Source organism: Vidua macroura, chromosome 1 (assembly GCF_024509145.1).
Source record: "Vidua macroura isolate BioBank_ID:100142 chromosome 1, ASM2450914v1, whole genome shotgun sequence".
Classification (NCBI taxonomy): Eukaryota; Metazoa; Chordata; class Aves; order Passeriformes; family Viduidae; genus Vidua; species Vidua macroura.
The window spans coordinates 126,929,674-126,951,123 of NC_071571.1; the positions used below are offsets into that span (position 1 = coordinate 126,929,674).

A 21,450-nucleotide genomic window follows, 5' to 3' on the forward strand; every position below is an offset into this window, starting at 1 on the left:
TTATGAATAATTTTTTTTTTTTTACTTCTGTGACCTAGATATAGTAATTCAATAAAAATTAATCTAAAACATAAGGAAGAAAGAATTTCTCCAAGACAAAATATATTTTATCTGATAGTTTTCTGTCCTCTCTTCCCTCCTTCTCATTTCTCACTGCCATCATCAAATATCCAATAGCCATGTTCCCAACAGATATGAAAAATTTTATAGGGGTTTTGTCAAGTAGTGATTTAACAGAGATAAAATACTTTTAGTGACTGCTTATTAAAGCAATTAATATGAATATTGAATTTTCTCCATGAAATACCAATAAAGTACCAATGCAAGATAAATCTATGTTGTATGACATTTGATGCACAGAAGGATCTTTCAAATGCTTAAACATCTTAAAATTTTCTGCAACACTATGAAAATATTAATGTTATCACTGTTTCTAAAAGGTAATTGAAAAGTAGAGAAAATATATTATGGCCTATTCTTTTTTGCTTTATATAAATTTTAATAATTATTGATTCTTTAAGCTCAAACACAGCACATCACAGAAAATTTCAGCTATTAAAGCAACAATTGAACCTTGATATTGACAAAAGTTCAGCTTTTAACTGAGACTGGGTAGTAAAAGGGTAGAGATTGCTTGGAAATGCTGAAAAGAGCAAAACCCAAGGTGTTTTGGGCCAGAGACTGATCACATCACATAGTGCTGCTTTTTGACCAATACTATGATGTTTGGTTTTTTTGCCAGAATGTTCAGCTTGGCCTCCAAATATCCCAGCAATTAGTTTCTCACAGTCTGTACTTGCTACTGTGGATTTCATTGTGGAAATAAATATGAGTGTTCAACCCTGTGTCTCTTAAGGGCTTTATCTTTTTAAGAAGGATTTGCAATAATCAGATGTGCACTATGAATCTCAGTGTGCAAGCATCTTATAACAAATAGCAAAAATTAAGATTTGGAATTTAGTGGTGCTTAGAGTAACCTGTCAGTGATGGAAATATTAATATTTAAAAATCTTTCTCCACAGAATTACTCTTTTGCAATCATACAAATCTAATACAGGCTCTTGATTACTTACTGGCCCAGCTCTAAACACGATCACAAAATGATTTTTTTTTTGAAGGGGGTGGAGGGGTTGGAAAAGGGAAATGAAAGTGAATGTGATTTTTTCCTGTTTCCTTTTTAAAAAATATAAATACATAAAAGTTTGCTATTAAATCTCTATAAACGTAAGACAGTTTTATTTAATTTTCTGACAGGATTTGTATTCCTTTAAGATTTTCAATTTTGTTATTTCCGTTTTTCCTCAGTAGACCCTATTTTTTCCTAAAGACACTGCAAGTAATACTTAGCTTATTCAAATATGTAGACTTTTCTCTATTTAGTTAAAAAGTATTATTGTTGAAAGGAAAGAAACAGCTCCAACATGAAAGAATAAATACATAGAAACTCCTGAAAGTATTGCTAAATTCAATGAAGACAATTTTTTTAAAGCAAAATTAGGTATAAATCTTAGGAAAAAATAAAAATGAGAGAAAGTAATAAGAGAGAAAACCCAAGTCATTAATATAGATATTTCCTAGTCTTCTCAAGAGATTCATCTGATTTTTCTAATTATAACAGAATTGTTACAGGTTAGCCTTGTTGGTTAATTCAGCATAGGAAAATGCATAAGGACATTTCCAGAGACAGTATTTCAGTACTTGGTAGAAATTTTATTTAGAGGGCATGAGTTCCTCTCAGTATTTTAAATTAAGAAACAGTTGTACAATGAAAATGCTGCAATGAATTGCTTTCAAAATCCCTTCACCTTATATCCTCAAACTTTTATATATATTTACATTTTTCTTGCAGTTTGACCAAATCACTGTCAGTTCAAAGGCAAATTTTGCATTTGACTGTGTGAGGAATCATTGTGAAAGCGCATAAAGCAGCGCAGGGAGCAGAAGTCCAACAGGACTTTTATGATCGTGCCTTGATCGTACTCCCTAAAAGAAAAGCTTGGGAGTTACTGGAATGTAGAGTTTGACAAGTTGTTCCCTTTCTCTTTGCTTCAAGTTTTGTGTTGTCCATGCACTGGGCCATGGCACAACTGGAAAGGGGTTGTTGTCTTCACTTGGTTCCAGGCACAGCCCCAGAGGGGAAGCAGCTGTGACATGGAGCTGTGCCTTTCCATATGCATCTTATGGAAAGATGATCAGTTTCACAGCTACAAAGAAACACATTGTCCTGCTGGTGCTTAGCCAAACTGTGTCAGAAAATGCTGGAAAAGTAAAGGAAGCCAAGACTTAAATTCTACTCCCCTCTTTTGCACTTAAAATTGACCGGTTTAAACCAGTTTATACCTACTGATTTAACTTGTATGTCCAGGATGATAGGAATCTCATTTTAGCAACATGTGTTTTCATTCTGGTTTGGCATAGAAATGTCAATGTTTAAGAAATGTTAATGCTTAAGAAAGAATTTTAGAGATCTATGAAATAGCCTAATTTATAACTTTTTTTTTTAACTATACCAAGACAAACTAGTTACTTCTTGGTAGAATAATTAAATCAGCTACTGCATAGAACAATGCTGTATGTAATGAAGTGCACTGAATAAATAAATATGAAGTTCACTGACAGCTAAATGTTATTTGTAAACCATATTTTAAAATATATATTTGGCATATAGGAAGTATTTATTAGCAGAAAGGATCATTTCAATAATAGGTAATTAGCAAGATACCTTATTAAAGGCTACAAGGAAATGAGATTATTTCAGATATGTTTCTCTCACTATTTCATTTATTTCTGAATTTGTATGAGATACAATGTTTCTGATTTTACTGATAGCTCAGAGAATACGGGTATAATTCAATGTTCACAGATACATATTGAAAGTGAGGTGTAGAAGCTGTCATAAATTCTTTCACATTGTAATGAAGATCCCACAGATCTTTGAAATTTTATTAAATATTCACAGTTGTATTGTGACCACCAAGGCAATCAAATCTCAGTCATTCATGTTAGTATTATTTGCACCCTTTGAATTTCTGCAGCATGTTTTCCTGACTGCTCATTTGAATATGAGAGAACTCACCAGACAACTACTTTTCTTTGTGTTATAAAAATATTGTAAATTTGCATTGCAAAGAACAACTACAACAGAGAAATATTCAATGTCCTATTCAAAGTCTTTTTAAATTAGTACATAGAAAAACTGGGCAGAACTGAGGATTTTTATGAAATAACAATAGTTCACCAAATCCCATGTTAAATGGCTAAAAAACAGAGGAAATACAGAGTGTAGTAGAGTGTTTAGAAAACATTGTGGTGGTAATGCGTGTGGTAGAAAACATTGGTGGTAATATATGACGTGTTTATTTGCATATAATTTTCATGGGAGTCTTGACTTCTGACAGATTTTCTGTAGATTTTTTTCCCATGGATTTTTTTTAATGGTCTGTTGGTCATGCTTAAACATTCCAACTGAGGTCACATCGTTGTGTTAGAAGTTATATAAAAAAACATTGAGACATAGCACTTAGTAAAAAAAATGCTGGTCTGAAGATTAAAAAGTGGAAACAGAGGCACTAAAAGCATCTTACTGAGGAGTCATGCAGCAGTTTAGTGGAAGAGACAGGTGTACCCATCAGGCTACTGCTTTCTAAGCCAGTCATACTTGTGATAAACTGTGAAGTGTTTAGTAAAATAATTTCAGCTGCTCAATAAATGTACATAGTATCAACAAGATGCTAATAAGAATGGATATAGCTTTTTTTCCCCTGGAACTTCACAATAAACTTCACAATAAACACAATACTCTCCATGGTAAGTTTTCCCAATAAAGTGGTATTTGAAGTGCTGTGCAACTCAGCAGCACAGGGGATACTGGTTGTTCCCTGTCCATCAGCAACTGCACTAACCTTGTTATTCTTATACTTTGTTACTCTTATACCTTGTTACTCTGCTGTGTTACCTCTTCAGTTTGGGTCAGTAGGGCTCTTTAAGCTAACATGGCTGTGTTGTTTTCATTTTGACTCCTGTGTAACATGAAACTACTGGGTATCAGAAAACATTAGCAGTCTACTTTATGTCAAAATGGATCTTAGTATGCATTATATTTACATTTTGTAAATGGTTTGCCTTGATAATATTACAGTACTAAGCATACTCCTTTGAATGTTCCCAATATTCAGGTTAGCTATTTACAGACATGACTTCACACATGCACAATCTGCACAGCAACCTCGAAATATAGAGTATTGAATTTGTCTTATGATAAAGGTCAGAAGTTTGCCTTCAAGGCAGTTTTCCTGGTTTTCCAGGATGAAATTTGTGCATGTATACAGTATGTTATGTTTCCACAATGTATTTAAAAATACATAAACTTAGAGGAAAACACCCTTTTTCTTATTTTATTCAGTGCTTTCTCTAAATGCTGTAACCTAAAGTTGCCATGCTGAGTTGTTAATCAAGTGAAAGCTATTTGACTGGCAGCTCTGCTGCATACATTCATTTAATAAAGCAGGCTGTTTGCTGAGACTTAGGAGGACTGCCCATACATCTCTGTTGTATGTTCTTGTCTGGAAGGTGGGGTTTGGATCCTCTGGGATGGAGGCAGTCAAAGTGCTGATGGCTGTGACTGTGGCTGTTTTATCCAGCAGGTATTCTGTGGAGTTCAGTGACAAAGGTTCCTTTTCTAGTTTCATGTCTGGTACTTACTGATTTAAAATACAAAACTTCTGATTTAGATGTTTGGAATAGAGGTTATTATACCTTGTCATTCTGAGGAATGAACTGAGTTTTAACTATGAAAAGTATATAACTGGATTCTCTTCTTGCCTGAGTTGCTACTCTGATCTAATCAAAAGTATGAACAGGTTAAAAAATAGTAACACAGTTCTTGGCTGTAAGATATGGCCTATATTTGACTGCTGCCTAAATGACCTTTTTCTTACAAAATAAGTTTTCTCTACTCAAAGCTATGCATATTTTTGACATTTCTGTGGTCCACTAAAGCTAAAGAAAACCCAGTGCAGATGTGGGACAATTTCTTTTATTTCATTTCCATCTAAGTAAATTGATATAAATAAGAGACCTGCTGGCAGGTGGAATTTGCATACAAATTACGAAAATCACATGCACCTCAGAGGGGTGAGGCTAGATGAACAGAAGAAGTGTTGGGTTTTTTTTCTTCTTTTACCAAATCTTTCCCAGAAATAATGTGGTTATTCCCATGAGAGATTTACCAGGATGCATTTCTACTTGTGACCTCAGATAAAAGGGCAAAGAAGCAAGAAAATCTGTGTTCCTATAGTTAAAGTGGTTTATTTTTCTACTTTTTAATTCTCAGAACATAAGCCGTTGTCTTTTCTCACTTCTTTTTTTGTACTGAATTTACAGGGAAAATTGTTCTGATAGAAACATATTGATTGCAGTAAAGAATTGTATGTTACCTGCCTTGCACACCTCACAGCAATATTTAACTGGTGAGAAATGTGCTCTAACTGACACCAAAGAAAAGCAGAGTTGTTTTTCATTTTAAGAGTTTGCTCTCTACATGGCCTTGAATGTTCATTTCTTTGGCAGTAGATAATGATTCATTCTCTTCCTTTGCAGTTTCTAGATGGCTAAGTACTTAAAAAGTCAATATTGAATTTCTAAGCAGAAATCCACATATGATTACAGTAAAGCTCCACTATCACAGCATTATATTAAGTGATGTATTGGTATATTTCACATCTATAAAAATAAGAAGTTTAAATTTTACTTTTGAGCAGTATTTTAAAATGTACTATGTTGATTTTATTGATAGTTTGATTCTTCTGAGTCAAGATTCACCCAAAGTGAAAAATTAAAAGTGAATTATTGCTGAAAAAATCATCCAAAGTCAGGGTAACTGTATGCTTAGAAATATAATTCTCTTTGTTCTTTATTTAAGGTTTAAAGGCAAGTGATCCAACCATGACTGGCAAAACACAGACCAGCAATGTCACCAATAAGAATGACCCAAAGTCCATCAACTCCAGAGTCTTCATTGGTAATCTGAACACAGCTATTGTCAAAAAAGGTGACATTGAAGAAATCTTTGCAAAGTACGGGAAGATCGTGGGCTGCTCGGTGCACAAAGGTTATGCCTTCGTACAGTACATGAGCGAGAGGCACGCCAGGGCCGCGGTGGCAGGAGAGAATGCCAGGATCATCGCAGGGCAGCCACTAGGTAAGGATTTGTTAATAATTAAAATACTGCTTTCTCTTCCCTTTCTATTTGAAATATCATCTGCCACTGGTGCCTGCAGGACTAGTGAGATTGTTTTGCTGATGTTCTACCTCAGCATATTTTCAGGATTTTGGAACTGACAGGGTGTTTAATGTATGGTATGTTACCTAGTTAACATACCTAACTGCTTATTTATCAAATAGATCACTTCTGAAAACTTTATACTTATTTGAAATTCCACTGTAGTGAATATGATTACTCTTGTGAAGAAAAAATTACTATTTTTTCATAGAGTCTAGTTAGGAAATTTAGTCTAGTATAACAGGGTTCGTCTAATAGATGAGGTTATCTTTCATGTAATGAATCTAAAATGATACCCAGCCCAATGATGTGTCAGATTTTATACAGAAGAAACAGAATATTTTTTATTTGTCCTTGAAATCATACCAAATCAAACTGTAACACTGTTATTTAGAGAAGTCTATTATTAAAAACTAAGATTTCACTTTTCCCACATAATACTGTAAACATTGTTCATCTGAATTCCAAATAAAAGAAAAAAAAGTAATAGTTTTCTCTTCTAGTGCTTTGTCATGAATGTTTAAGTAAAATCTAATTGTTATGTAATGCAACTTTTACCTCTGGAAGCTATTTTTAATTACCTATGTAGTCTGTCAGTGATAAGCTCTGGAGTCCATTACTAGACTTACCCGTCATGCATATACAGTAGTAATGTGCAGTACAGCAAGATGTTTGGTAGGATTCAGAAGTCTTTCACTACAGCTCTGAGCTGTATTTCTTATATCCAACCCCAAGTGTGTAATGGCTATGTCAGGAAAAGGTGAAGTGTAGCTAGTGTTTTACTGTAACAAGCCATAAAGAATGGATATGGCTTGTTCATTTTCAGTGTTGCAGGCTGGGGAATCTATTTTTCTGATTGTTTGTAGAAACTGAAGCATTTGTGTTAGATGGGTTGTTCTTTTATCATAGCTGTTGAACACTAATTTTAAGTTTTACAGCTCCTACCTTTTGGGTTCGAGAGAAAAACAGATTAAATAACTTAAATTGTATTCAAGGGGAGATTGCTTTCAAACTTCATTAGGAAAAGTCATATAGATGAGTGAAATAAAAGAACTCAAGTGACAAAAGCAAGGCAGAAAAGTCAGTCTGTGGGATGGCATTATTAGAAGACGTTTCCTGGAGCGGTGTTCTCCAAGCAATAGGCCATGTAATGCCATCAGTGCATTACTTACAGCTTCTTGCACACTGGTCTGACCAGATTTTTTAAACTGTGTTTTCCTAAGGCAATAGATCTGTTATTACTATGATTACTGTTGCTAGACTCTTTAAGTATTTCTTGTGGCATCTGTAATATGCCAAGCATTTTGTACAAGGAAATGCCCTTGCACTGCTCTGTGTACTTTTGTGCTTTCTGTAGCAGTGAAGTGAATTTGTTGCAAAGGAAATTAAGTGACCAATAATAACTTGAATTGTTTGAATACTTTAATAATAACAGGAATCGTTTACCCAATATTAAGTTTCAACTGTTTAGTCTTAAAATACTTTGATTTTTCTGCACATTCTCCTGATGGCATATTCATGCCTCAGTTCCTAATATATCAAGGAATATAAAGAATAAGCAAGGTGGGATTTTCTTTTTTCTCTTCCTAATTTGCTCTTTTTTATATGTGAAATGCAGTTGCTATCAGTATGGTTTGACAAAAATAATGATTTTGTAAAAGTGGTACCTCTTGCTAAAGAAATTGTTTCTATGAATTATTTGAATTGGCAGTAGACATTAACAGTTACCACACATTAATGAGTAGATGACTGAGAAAATTTACTTGGATTTTGACCCAGAACTTCTTAGGCACAAATAGTCAATTATTCTGAAACTTCTTGATGAAAATTACTTTTTTCTCTGTCCTGAGAGATTTGCATTCTGAAATAAATAAACTAATGAATTTATGTCAACAGTCAAGTTATGGAAAAGGACAAGAAAATCCCGTTACAGATGAACAAATAAACTTGTTTAACATAGCTGAATTTTTTACTAAATTGAATTAGAATAAATTAGTAATATGAGGGGTGGATGATAGCCAGATAAAGAAAGCTATTTGAACAAAGGAATATTTGAAAAAGATTATCCCATGGTATATGCCTGATACTACTATACACACAAAAGAAAGCATAACTTCATTTAGGTTGTGTTAATAATGTACATTAGCTCTTTCATGGTATAGTCAACTGAACCGTTTACATTAGCTCCTGCCTTTTATGGACTAATGCCACTCAAAATGATGCAGCTTTATCCATGAGTCAGAAACCATTCACATATCTGAAATTTAAAATGGAACCTGTAAATTCTTATAGCTTTTTAGAGTGCTACACAGTTCACTAAGTATCCTGTTTAAATGTTTCTTCTGAGGTGGAGCCACAAAAGATTAGGCTCAGTAGGTATATAACAAAGCATTTTGTTTAGCAAATTCCTCAAATTAGATGTACAAATCTAAAACATTGGTATTACCCTCAGTCTTGCCAGCTTTCTGTGGGTCATTATTATTGGCCTGTTGGTCTCATCCATCAACACTGAAGTTCCTACTGATGTGTTTATGGTCAGTGATATGTAATGGTGGTGCCATGGATACTGCAACTTGATGGAAAAGGATTTCATGAGCTGTGTGATTTTTTCCAAGCTTCCTGTTTCATAAAGTGCAACACACTTGAAAAAGCTGTGGGGTAGAGACCATAAAGGAAGGCAAAAAAATATGCTTGGGAAATTTATTGTTATTATTGTGAAGTTCAGTGTAGTTTCTTGAAGTAATATTATGTCTTCATGGGAATAGCATGTTTTCCTCCCACAGGACAGACAGGTCAGTATAGGGCATGGGAGCCTGATTCACAATGATTATTTTGTAAATTGCTTCAGGCTGGAATTGAGAAAATATTGAAGTTGTTCTAGGACAAAACTGCAAGTTATGTTCTTTGTTGTAGGAACACATCCACATTATTAACTCTTCTCAAAAGTTTTTCACCTATTTAAGCACACCTGTGAGTTACAGAATATTTGTGCATATCCATTTCCTTTCCAAACAGGACAAAGACACAGGGTGAATAGGAAGTATTCTGAGAAAATAGTCTGTGAACTTTACCAAGGGTGATTTCATCCTTCTCTGGTGAGAGAAGGATTAGGCACCTGCTTGCTCAAAAAGGAATGGTGCAAGTCCCTCATTGCAAAAAGGAATGGTGCAAGTCCCTCATTGCAGCTGTGGGCTGAGGAAATGAGCTGTAACCTTTCTCGTAGTGAGAAGCCCAAGTCTGAGCACAGGATTCGAGGTGCAGCCTCACCGATGCCAAGTGCAACAGGATGATCACTGCCCTGGTCCTGCTGGCCACACGTTCTCATACAGGCCAGGATGCCATTGGCCTTCTTTGGCCACTCTAGCTCATGTTCAGCTGCTGTTAACCAGCACTGCCAGGTTCTTTTCCTCCAGGCAGATTTCCAGCCATTCTTTCCCAACTCTGTAGCTCTGGATGGGGCTCTTGTGATCCAAGTGCAGGACCCAACCCATGATCTTGTTGAACCACTCAATGGCCTTAGCCTATTGATCCAGTCTGTCCAGGTGCCTCTGTAGCGCCTCCCACCCAATTCGCTGTTGTCTGCAAACTTGCTGAGGGTGCACTCCATCCCCGCACCCAAATCATAAATAAAGATTTTTAAATAAAGATATACATAGCAGCTTCTGCCTAAAATCCTGGTATAGCTATCATATCAACTTCTAAATCATAATGTCTCTTTGATTATTCTTGGGTAATAGTTCATAGCCTTTTCTTTTATAATACCTTAATTATTGTGTCAAATTTTTGTCTGTTTTCATGCACAAATTTATACCAGGAAAATTCCTTTAACTTGAGAATTTTTCTTCATTTGTGCATATAAGCCAGGCCATCTCACAGGTGTCTTATCAAAACAAATTAAATGGTGTAAGGCTCGTACTTTTGTTCTTTTCATAGAAGACACATGGAATTTCATTCTTGGATCCTTAGGAAAAGGAAAGATTACAGTAGCCAGACTACAAGAGATGCTGTAGTTTTCCAGCTGATGCCCTTTTTAACTAATAAATTAATTCCTCTGTAGCTTGAATCCTGTTTTGTTGCTGCAAATATTACTCATCTGTGTCGCCTTCAGGTCTAAATTAGATGCAGTCTCTGAATACCAAGTGAGTGCATATTGATGTGTAGTCTAAGGTAAGATGCTGGTTGTAGATATTTATTTTGGGAGACATTCTCCTTTACACATCCTGTTGAGAGGCACAAGAGCCCTGAAGGGGCTTTTTAAATTATAACTACCCAGTAGAAAATATCCAAGGAGAATAGCAGGTAATAAAGGGAAGTTTTAGAGAGACTCAACATATACCTTTGCTGCAAATTGAACTGATGTGATAATAGAACTGTTTTATCTTTTGTTTCCCTTGCCTCTACTCAAAACATATCTCTTCTATTTTATGTTTGTAATGTCTAACAACAGTGAGAGACTTACATGTGTACTTGTAGAACAAGGACTCTCCAGACTGAAACAATTTTCCACCTCAATCTGAGCTACAGAAAACATTAATTGTGTCATGAAAGTTTCTGTCTTAAAAGGAATAAATACTTTTGATGTTTTAGTGAACTAATTTGTGAAAAAAACCACTTTGGCTTAAAAAAAATGACAGATTTACCCAAATTTTCTGGATGACTAATCTTTACCTAAGCCAATGATAGGCTAAGATAAGAAAGTTGAATCGGAATTAGTGGTTATTCTGTTTCCACTTAGTCATCAGTTTTCAGTCAATGGCATGGAAGTGTACCAATATTTTATTTGTACAAACATAACTCATGATTTATTAGAGCAATCTTGGTACTCTTACCCAGCTACCTCCCACTAATGTAATGGCAGGTTTTATCAGGAAAGCAATGTTATCTCATTTTAAAGACTATAGTGGAGCAGCAACTGAAAAGGTTTTTTACTTTGCTTCTATAAATCTGTAAAGACTTGAGTTTTAATGTCAGTCAAAACATTCTAGGCAAGGGCAATGACTATCTTAGAGAAACCACATAGACTGTACTGATATAACTAAAAAGTGGGAATATTTTGATATTTTCATGTATATTTTAATGAAATATTAAAAATAGAAAAATTATGTACATATAATGATTAATCATATATTCAAAGTGTATTTAAAGTCATATAGCATTAAGAGACTGTATATTGCATTTCACACTACTGGAAGGGCAATGCACTTCATAGAAAATTCTTTGGTCCATTGTAACTTCTGCAGGCTCGCATTCTGATATATTGTACTTTTATACCATGGAGCATTACACCATGGAGTAAATAATCTGAAAACTGTAACTCAGTAATACGCAGGTAATTCTCTAACCAAGTGAGACTTAGAAAGCAAAGCTCTGATAAGCCATGAAAGCTTTATAGTATATGGTTTTCAACACTTGAATGTTGGCCTTCAAAGACTATTATATTCTTCTGGTAAAAAAATCCACTTTCTAATGAATAGTGTTTAAGCAAAAGCAAACTCACTCTTGTGAAATGCTATATAAGGAATTATCATCATCATGTAAGTGTAAGAATAAAAAAGTTTAATAAGCAAATACTTCAATCAGTAGAATAAATTATCCATAAACCTATAAAACTTGTGAGATGTTGTGAGTCTTGGCTTATGGTGGGAATGACTTTTGCATTTGCTGAACTCATATAATTATTTCTTGATTACTTCAAAAAGTCATACCAATTTCTTTTTGTAAAATCAACATCCAGGCCAGGTTTTGAGGAAGTTTATTTGATCCAGTATTTTTTTTATGTTGAACTAAACATAAAGTAATGATAAAGCAAAAAGACCAAGTGATCTTCTTCCAAAATCAAACAAACAGAAACAAAACCCAAAAGATAGTGCGTTTGTAGCCAAGATGAACATAATGCCTAGTGTCACAGGAACCTAGAGTGAAACTAGGGATGTCGACCCAGGCTTGCACTGTCTTTACTAAGTCTTTCCCACTAAATCTGATCTTAGTCAATGTCTTCATCATCAAGCCCTCAGGCACACACAGATTGTTACAGAACATCTGAAAAATCATTAATTATATTTCCACAGCTTAGCTCAGAGGAGCTAAATTTTACCCACTAGAACTGACTCTCTTATTCCATTATTCCAACCTGTTTGTATATTTGGGAGCAATTGTAATCCTGTTTCAGCCTACTCTGTGCAGGGACAGGGAACCTGTCCAAAGTTATCTCATACGTCTCAGTCTTTTTTGCTGAGACCTTTTCCTACCTATGCCCTTGTGGTCTTGGTGAAGTCTGCGCAACAGCAGACATGAGTGTCAAGTCTTGCTGTAGAGGACCTTGGATACAAAAATCTTTCTTCTAATAGTGGATAATTTTCCTATGTCCCTTACTGTTACACATTTTGGTGTCTCCCAATATTTTATACCTTCTATTGTTGCAGTAAGATCCTGTAGCCATAGCAGCAGATTATAAACCAGTTGTTTCATGTTCTTGAACACAAAAACATTATTAAATCTTGTTGTCACTCCACAGTCCTGTTTCTTGTGCATTTCTGTAATCAATATTTCCTCATCCTCTTGTCACATTGACATGAACCATTCCATGTGCTATTCATGCATGTAAAGAAACTCATATAAAGGTAGGAAGGAAGGGTCATTTTTAACAATCATCCCTCAGCAGTTCAGGGCAGGGCACAGTTGTGCAATTGATGTATGCTTGTTCCAGAAGAGCAAGCGGAATTCTTCATCATGAAAGAAAAATCCATATTTTCATAGAATGACCTGTTTCCGTAGATTGAGAATACCTGAAATAAGAATGAGTGAGTTTTACTCCTCATATTTCACAAAAGTTTCTATTTCTCTCTTAAATTCCAAGTGAAGATACAATTTAAATCTATTTTTCATGTACAGAAAAGCATATATCAATAAAATAATTTAGTTATGAGGTGAAGTTATGGGGATGAAGTTTTCCTTATTGCTTGCTTGGTGTCTCTTTCTGTGAAATTCTTTATATTATCATAAAGTGAAAGTTTGCAAAGTTCTTCCTGGAATAAGGTTTTGTACTTTGAGCAGCCTGATGTCAGCAAATGTTAAGTACGCCCTCCATCATAATGCCACAAATGATGACCTGATTGCTTGCCATCAACAGATGTTATTGAAAAAACCTTTCCTTCAAGGCTTTATAAAGATGCCTATAAAGATACATTTAGTCTTCTACATGGCCAACTCATCTTTAAAATCACAGACAAGGTGTTATTATGGGATCTTTCTAGGTCTGTCTCTACTGTTTGACATGTCTGTATATAGCACAGGGTCCATCTGCATAAAATGTTACTTTTTTCATCATTTCCTCCTTGGGTTTCATAAACACTTTAAGTCTTCTTTCAAAATGGGTCTGAAATATCCGTAGTAATTTTGTAAGAGCTTTTCAAAACATTTAGATGATGTTATCTCAAAGATCTCTGTACTATGCTTTTATTATGTTCATATCTTGATGAGATTGTTGTTGGTTTGGGTTTTTTTTTAGCAAACTATATCCAGTAGGTCCTTCTGGATTTGAGCTTAATGCTGTTTTATTTCTGTTGCAGGTCTGTAAGAAGCTACAAAAAAGAGTTTTCCTTTGTGCCAGACAGAATTCTGTACCTTTTCTTAAATATACTTCCTTTGATTAGTGACTGCTGGGATCACTACAATTGTATAGCGAATCTATACATTCTGAACTGTCATAACATTATGCAGTGATAAAAACATTGTTATGTTAGGTTCTCTCATAATATTTGTCTCCAAGTCTCATGTGGAATGCACTGTACAAAACCAAGAACTATCTCTAGGATGCCATGCAATTTTTGGTTTGGTATGCTAGGAGGTCTTGTAGTCTACAGCTTCACTTTTTTTGCTTGATCTAGCTTGATTTAATTTGATAGACTAGTTTCTATGCATTTGGCTTCTTTCACTTCAAATATAATCTCAGCAAGAATGAGTCAGATATTTTCTTCTTGATTATTTGACAATATTTCACTATTACACTTGTACTGATGCTGTTAGAGTTGCTAATGTCTTGTCAGCTGTTTTTTTCAATGTGTGCCTGCCATATATACTTGTTTTCTCATTCTTTTGTTAAAACATTTCATTGGTGATCTCTTTTCAAAAGGCATGTGGAGAAATTCACTTCTGCTATGGGTTTTATGGAAAGGGCAGAGAATCAGAAGCTTTCTCATCTAAATCTGACAGGCCAGTTTTTATCTTTCTAATCTGCAATTTGAGGTACGGGGGTTTTCAACAGATATTCAGCACTGAATAGTGACAGGAAAGAATAATGCTATTTTAGTGTAGTACAGAACCTAAGTCCCAGTCCATAGTCTTTGGACTATGATTGCTAAAGCCTTGAAATAGATTCGCCTCTCATGATATCACTCAGCTGTTTGGAGGAGAAAGAATAGCAAATATTTTTCCTGCCAGAATACTGATGTAGCATGAAAAATTCTCCTAATCATAGTCTAAATTCATGGAAGCTGGTCTTTAGCATGATGAACTTTTAGGATCACTCTTCCTGTTTCTTTCCCTTCTTAACAGCAAGCTCAGCTAAAATGAAAGTGTTCTTTTTTTTCTGTTTAGCTTAACTGAGACAAGAAATGTTTTAAGGGCACATTTGCTGTCTCAGGTTTGATTTCACATCCTAAGCCTACTTGCATTTCACACCTAAGGAAAATACAGCAGAGGAAATCTGTTTCTTTCTCAGGTTTCACACTTAATCCTACAATTATTTTGACAGCAGACAGCCTCATCAGCAAAACTGTGTAAGTCGTGTATATTGGAAAAAAAAAAAAAAAAAACCAAACTTAGTTGTTTATAACTTATTAGCAATTCAGTTAGTTTCCAGCACATCATACTGGCAAAGCAAAATTCACAGGTAAAAAAAAAAAAAGGAAATTCGACAAATTAGATGCTCTTATTCTGTTCTACTTCTCCTCTTTCCAGAAGAACTGTTGCTATTAATGAGCTCCACCAAAAGCTTATGAAATTTCAAGTAAAAGTAATTTTTTAGGTATTTTAATTACTCAGAACTGAACACTATTTATATCCTTAATTGTTACAACCCTTTAAGTGACTTCAGTACCTCCTAAAAAATTAATGGAAACTGAATCAGACAATTTTTCATGGCAAGACTTATAATTTTCAAAAGGCCAACTGAAAAAGGATTAGGTTGGGTTTTAGTTTACCTTAGAGAATACATCATATTACCTACAAAATGATAATCTATCTTTAAGAAGACATTGTCTCTGTTCCAACCTAGCATGGAATTTCTAATTTGATATACATGTAAGTTCAGATACGTGAGTTTCCTCAGCTTTCTCCAACTAAATCATAACAGTCAGGTAGCTAAAAGCTGGGGATATACACTAACTAGACCCAAAAGTGCAATCATTTCCACAACTAAGGACTAAAGGTGGACAGGAGTTGCTTGAAAGTCTTTGCTTCCATGAGTAATATTTTTTATTATTATTATTTCTTTTTAAATTCTTTTTAGGTGTGAAATTATGCGCTTAAAGAACAACTGTTTTCATTTGTGGCAGTCTTAGTATTTTAATACATTTTTCTTTTAGTCAGCTCTGTTGCTTGTTTACCTAGTGTCCACAATGTAAGTGTGCAGTGACTGGATATTATCCAAACACTTTTATTAAAAGCACACTTATTCATACACATTGTTAAAACCTCATAAAAAAACAACATATCCAATTGACTGTTGTGGTAATTTGTTGTAGATATCTATCCCACCTATCCTACTGTTTGAAGTTAAATGTCAAATTCTAATCCTCCTGTGCTTTGTTTCATTCTGCTCCTAATGCTTCACACAACCATGAAAAAGAGGAACAGAATGTAATGTGTTTGAAGTGTGGAATTAACTTTCAGACCTTGAAATAAAGAGGGAAGTGTATAATATCTTCTAGTTCTACAACTGTAAGGCTTCTTGACTCACTTAATGAAATATATATCTATTTAGTTAGTGTTTCATGTGAGGAACACAATATTTTACTGAAAATGGCAAGTGTAAAACAAAGAGTAGACAAACAAATAGACACTAGATGACAGGAAAACCTGCACTTGGCAAAATCTGAAGCCATTTAAAGCTGTGATTCATTTCTCAGCTGTATGATAATTCAACATCTTAAATTTTAAAGAGACACTTTAAAATACTTCTTTTTGATGATTTCTTAAGGTAAATTTTATCCCTTGATTTGAAACTGTCACAGTTTTTGTTAAATTGTAGCATAATTTTTGTTGGGGGAGACCTCATCTAGTCCAACAACCTACTCAAAGCAAGGCTGACTCAAAGCAGTGAACAGTCCAAAAGGTTTGTCAGCCACTTTCCAAGTCACCCATGCAACCTATACTTCCAGTCTTGGCTGCGAGGGTGCGTAGGACATTGTGTCAAAGACCTTGCTGAAGATGAAGGGCACTTAAACTACCTCTTCCCCCATCCACTAAGTTATTAATCCCATCACAGAAAACTCACTGGGCTGGTCACAGTTTGCCTCACTAAATGCGCTGACTGCTCCTCATTATTTTGTCCTTCATGAGTCTGGACACAGCTCCTAGATTGATTTGCTTGCAGTTGTCGAGTTTGTTTTGTTGGGATTGTCCACCTTCAATACCAAAGTTTGTCCTGATCACAGAAGCAGGCCTTACATACATGCTGGTCAGCAACAGATTCACTGTCCTGCTTCAAGCTGCACAGATGATACACAGAGAGTTCCCAAAAACCTTGAGGACGTGATTTGCTTTTTCTTATATTTGTTTTTTTCCCCTGCTCAACCTCTTCCAAGTTCTGCCCCTTTACCACATTATTTCATCTTAAGATATTCTACTGCTGTCTCCCCCTAGCCTATTTTCCCAGCTTTTGTTAACTTTACAAATTTATTTGGTATTTATAAGAGCTTGTCCCAGAAATGTCTCTCTTATTCATGACTTCTGTCAAGTCACACTGCCCTTATTTTTTTAAATGTGTAGTGTTTTGCCAGACTCAAGCTGCTACTTTTTGGTGATGTCAGAGGCTGGGAAAAATCATCTGCATGCAAACCTTAATGTTTCCAATCGAGTGAGATAACACTGATTATGTCTGTCATTCCTCAGAGCCTATTTCTTGTCTTTGAAGATGAGTGTGACATTTGCCTTTTTCCAGTCATCAGGGAGCTCTCCTGATTTCTCCAGCCATTCAAAGGTGATGGAGAGCAACCTCACGATAATATTAACCAGCTCTTTTACTGTCCCTGGATGCATTTTGTCAAATCTCATATTTATTTTTAACACTAAGAATTTATATTTAATTATATCATTATGAAAGCATAACTTTCAAAGAAAAGCAAACACTACTTTAATTCCTAACAAAATCATTCAATTTCTTGGCAGTTTCTCCTTTTTTTGTCAATGCAGCTTATAGTTACTCCAGCAGCTGATCCAGATGGTATCCATAAAGGTAGCAGTTCTCCTGCAAATGGTGGCAGAACATGTATAAAAGAAATAATGCAGTAGTGCTCTGAAAATCTGTGCAAAGATACAGGCTGGTATTTTGAAACCTTATGAAATTGGGCTATAGGGTAATAGGTAGGATGTTAAATTTCTGCACTAGCAAAACATTTGGGCTAAAAGAAATTAAACAACATCATGTAGCAACAGGAATCATTGGTTAGAAAACTACATAGATTTGGAAAGGAATATTTAGGTAAGGTGAAAGATTTATTTTTAATTGGAAGTCCTTCATCTTATAAGGCCAAATTACTATATTGATTTGAACAATTAAGATGGTACTTTAAACAGATGCAGTTTTAGAAATTCAGAACTATACGAAAAGGTTTATTGGCTTCTTTTCCTGTTTGGGCTTTTTGATTATTCTCTGGAGTTTTGTTTTGTTCAGTTTTCCTAATATACTTCAATGCATATGACAAATAGGACAAATTTACATCCTGGATTTACAGAGTCACTCCTAATTGATATATCTGGAGTGAAAATTACTATTTGCCTTTGTCCAACTTTGAAAACCAAGTTTGCTGCTAAATGAGCTTGCTGCAGTCCTAGCAATTTCAATTGCCAAAGTTTGAAAAGTTCTAGTTATTCCTTGACTTACAGAAATGATGTTTGATAACTGTATATATAAGACCAGATCCATGTCTTAGGCAAATTCCTAAAGTTATAGAGCTAATAAAATTGTGTTGGGTTGTTTTAGGGTTTTTCATTTGGGGAAAAAAAGCCACTATTTTTACTTTATCTCAAATATAAAGGGGACATTATTTTAAGAATTGTTATTTTTTAATTGTATTAGCAAAATTTAAAAAGTGTAACTTAATGTAGTTTTCCTATTTAATCCATGTACATGTATGAATACCTCAAAGTGAGCTGTGATGAGGCTTCAGCCATTCTGACCTTAGTTAAAAGTAAATTCTAATAATGTTTTCAAGAGTGTGAAAACTGAGTTTATGGAAACAGTTCCATGCTAACATTCTTGTGAAACACAGGCTAGTTGGGTGGGTAAGAAGGTGGCTGTTGTTCTAGGGATTTTTTTCTTTCTAGGATTTATTTTGTTTCTTACCCAGACTGTTGAAAACTTTTAGAGAAAATTTAAATGTAAATGATCAAATTACAACAAGATAAAATCAACACTCATGCTAGCATTGGAGCATCTGGTAAAGCAGTTGTGAATTTTTACAGCCTGACTTTAGAGGTCTTTATTTTCTGTTAATTGGCACTTAAGGCTGCTTTATTTGTTTCCTCGTCTTAAACATTGGTTTTGATGTATTTAAATCCACAGGCAAACAAGGAAGAAAAGGCAAAAACCCCCTGAATATTTTTAGATGTGAGTAATAAAACTGGTTATGTTGGGATTTTTTTGGTCTAGTTGCAAAATGAGGTACCAATTTCAATCCAATATGATGTAACTCCAAAAATATTTTGGTCCTAGACAAAATCTTTGCGTAAAATAAAAAAAAAAAAAACTTTAGAAAAAAAGAAAGACACTAACTCCATTAGGAGCATATTGACCAGAACATAGTGGACAGTAGTAACATACATGCTTTACCACAAAATTCTACTAATAGTAGAACGGAAATACATTAATAGAAGCAAACCTTCTGTGTTCCAATTATATCACTTTTTCTCTTTTTCCTTTGGTCTTCATCCTGAAACTCTTGATTATTACTAACGTTTACCACACTTAGAAAGAATAACTTATTTGCTCCTTACACTGATATCAGTTCATTGTCATACAGTCAGTCATATTTTGATCCTTTCAATAAAATTCCTCTATTTCTAGTTTTTATTTACCTCTCCCAGAAAAATCTAGTTTCTCCTTTTTCTTATAGCAAGTGCCTGTTTAACCAACAGCTCTTGTTGCCTTGCTACTTGCCTTGTTCCTCAAAGCTGCTCCCTTCAGGGTCTAATGGGAAGCTTTAGTAATTCTGTGCACTTTCAGTTCCCAATGAGAGACCAGCATCCTGGTAAGGATGGAGGTGCAGAACTGCATAGTCATACCAGGTCTAGCAAAAGCTCTAATACAGAAATCCTTGGCATGTTTTGGCAAGGGACCAAAAAGACTGGAGTTGATTTTTGAGTTCCTCACTTGAAGAATAGCAACCCCCACCTCCCCCCATTAAATCCAATTTTCTTGGAGTAACATTGTCACAAGTACTATCATTTTACCAAAACAAAAATGTGATTTGTTCGATTGTGTTCAAACAGCATGACTAAAGTGCATAAACTACTGGACAGAAATGTTTCTTAAAAAGCTGAACCACGGAATTTTATCTTACCATTGTGATGCCTTGAGAAGGCTGACCTAGAACAGAGGCTAGGCAGAGTTAAAGAATAAAGTAGGTATTTATCAAAAGGCCTTAATGTATACCCCTTGGGCAGTACAAGAGCCCAGCCAGGGCTATACCCAAGATGAACCCAAAATGGTCACAAAATGGACGATCAGTCATGAGGTCTCACACTTTTATAAGTTTCGGTCCATTTGCATATTGGAGTTAATTCTCCAGTTACAGCTTCAGTTTATGAAGTCCCGTCCTTGTTGTTTTGTCTCTTCAGTCCAGCATTGTTTATGCTCTTGGGCCTGAAATTTGGATAATTTGACCTTGGCCCCCAGCTAGAGAAGGAATTGTTCTGTCTGCCTACTCTGTGAAGAGAGCTTACTATCCCCTAATATGAAGCTCAGAACTACACACTAAAACAGTACAGAATCTGAAAAATATAAAAGTTAAAACTTAAGGCATCAATTGATTCATATTTAGTCAACTGGAACATGGCACAGAACAGGATTGTGAAATATTAGAATTTCATGTAATTTCATGTCTTTTCTCTCTGAAATTGTGTGCTGCCTTGATTGCAGTGCCTGGAAGAGAAATAGTTTCTGGGTTTGGCCTGCTGTCCCAGGCACTCACAGATTCAATCCCAGTCTCAGGAGCATGACATTAATCCTGCAAGGGTTAAGCATTCTCCCTGTCCTGCTCCATGTACTCCCATAAATTCTGTGAAAGGGCAATCCAGGGATAGTAATTCACAGGAAATGTAATCTTTTATTTTTAGTGGTTATGTAAAATTACCAGTAGACTTCAAAGCCATCTGTTTTAAATTCTGATGGTATGCAGTATATCTATAGTGAGATACTTTGACAGTGAACTGCATCATCACTGTACACCATATATTTGCTCCAATAAAAGTTCATTAGTATTCACAGAGATCCTCTGGCTCTATGATACTACCAGAAAATGTCAAATTGTTCTTAGAATTTATAAGAAGGTATAAAATTCATGAGCTGAGACAATGAAAATCCCAAGGAATTGATGGCTACCATATATTGTACTCATTTTGGCATATGATTTTTTTATGTCTACAGAAATGAAGGCTAGTCACCTAACCTTTCATCAAGTCAGCATTTTCTGAAACACAAAGACATGAAAAGTGCTTACTAATGATTGCTTGGCACCCATCCTAATATATCCAGAATGAGAACAGAAAGAAAAAACTACAGCAAGTTCTATAGTTCTATGACATCCCAATTCCACTTTATCCTTCAATAAAGATTCCTTCAGTCTATATGCCATTATGCTCTTGAATCTTCTTATAAAGAGAATGTCCTAGTGTTCCTCAATAACCTAGAAATTTAACTTGGATTTTTTTTTAATAAAGTAGATATGTTA

General features: G+C 34.9%; 1 protein-coding gene across 4 annotated transcripts in view; it reads left to right on the plus strand.

The window, feature by feature from the left end:
- The window catches only part of RALYL (RALY RNA binding protein like), a 376,618-nt gene that overhangs the window by 181,373 nt on the left and 173,795 nt on the right, over positions 1–21,450 (plus strand). For all 4 annotated transcript variants that reach the window (XM_053989333.1, XM_053989327.1, XM_053989351.1 and 1 more), the window contains one exon: positions 5,921–6,199. In XM_053989333.1, coding sequence (XP_053845308.1) covers positions 5,944–6,199 — 256 coding nt within the window. In that variant the 5' untranslated portion in view covers positions 5,921–5,943. The remainder of the gene's footprint in view (positions 1–5,920; positions 6,200–21,450) is intronic.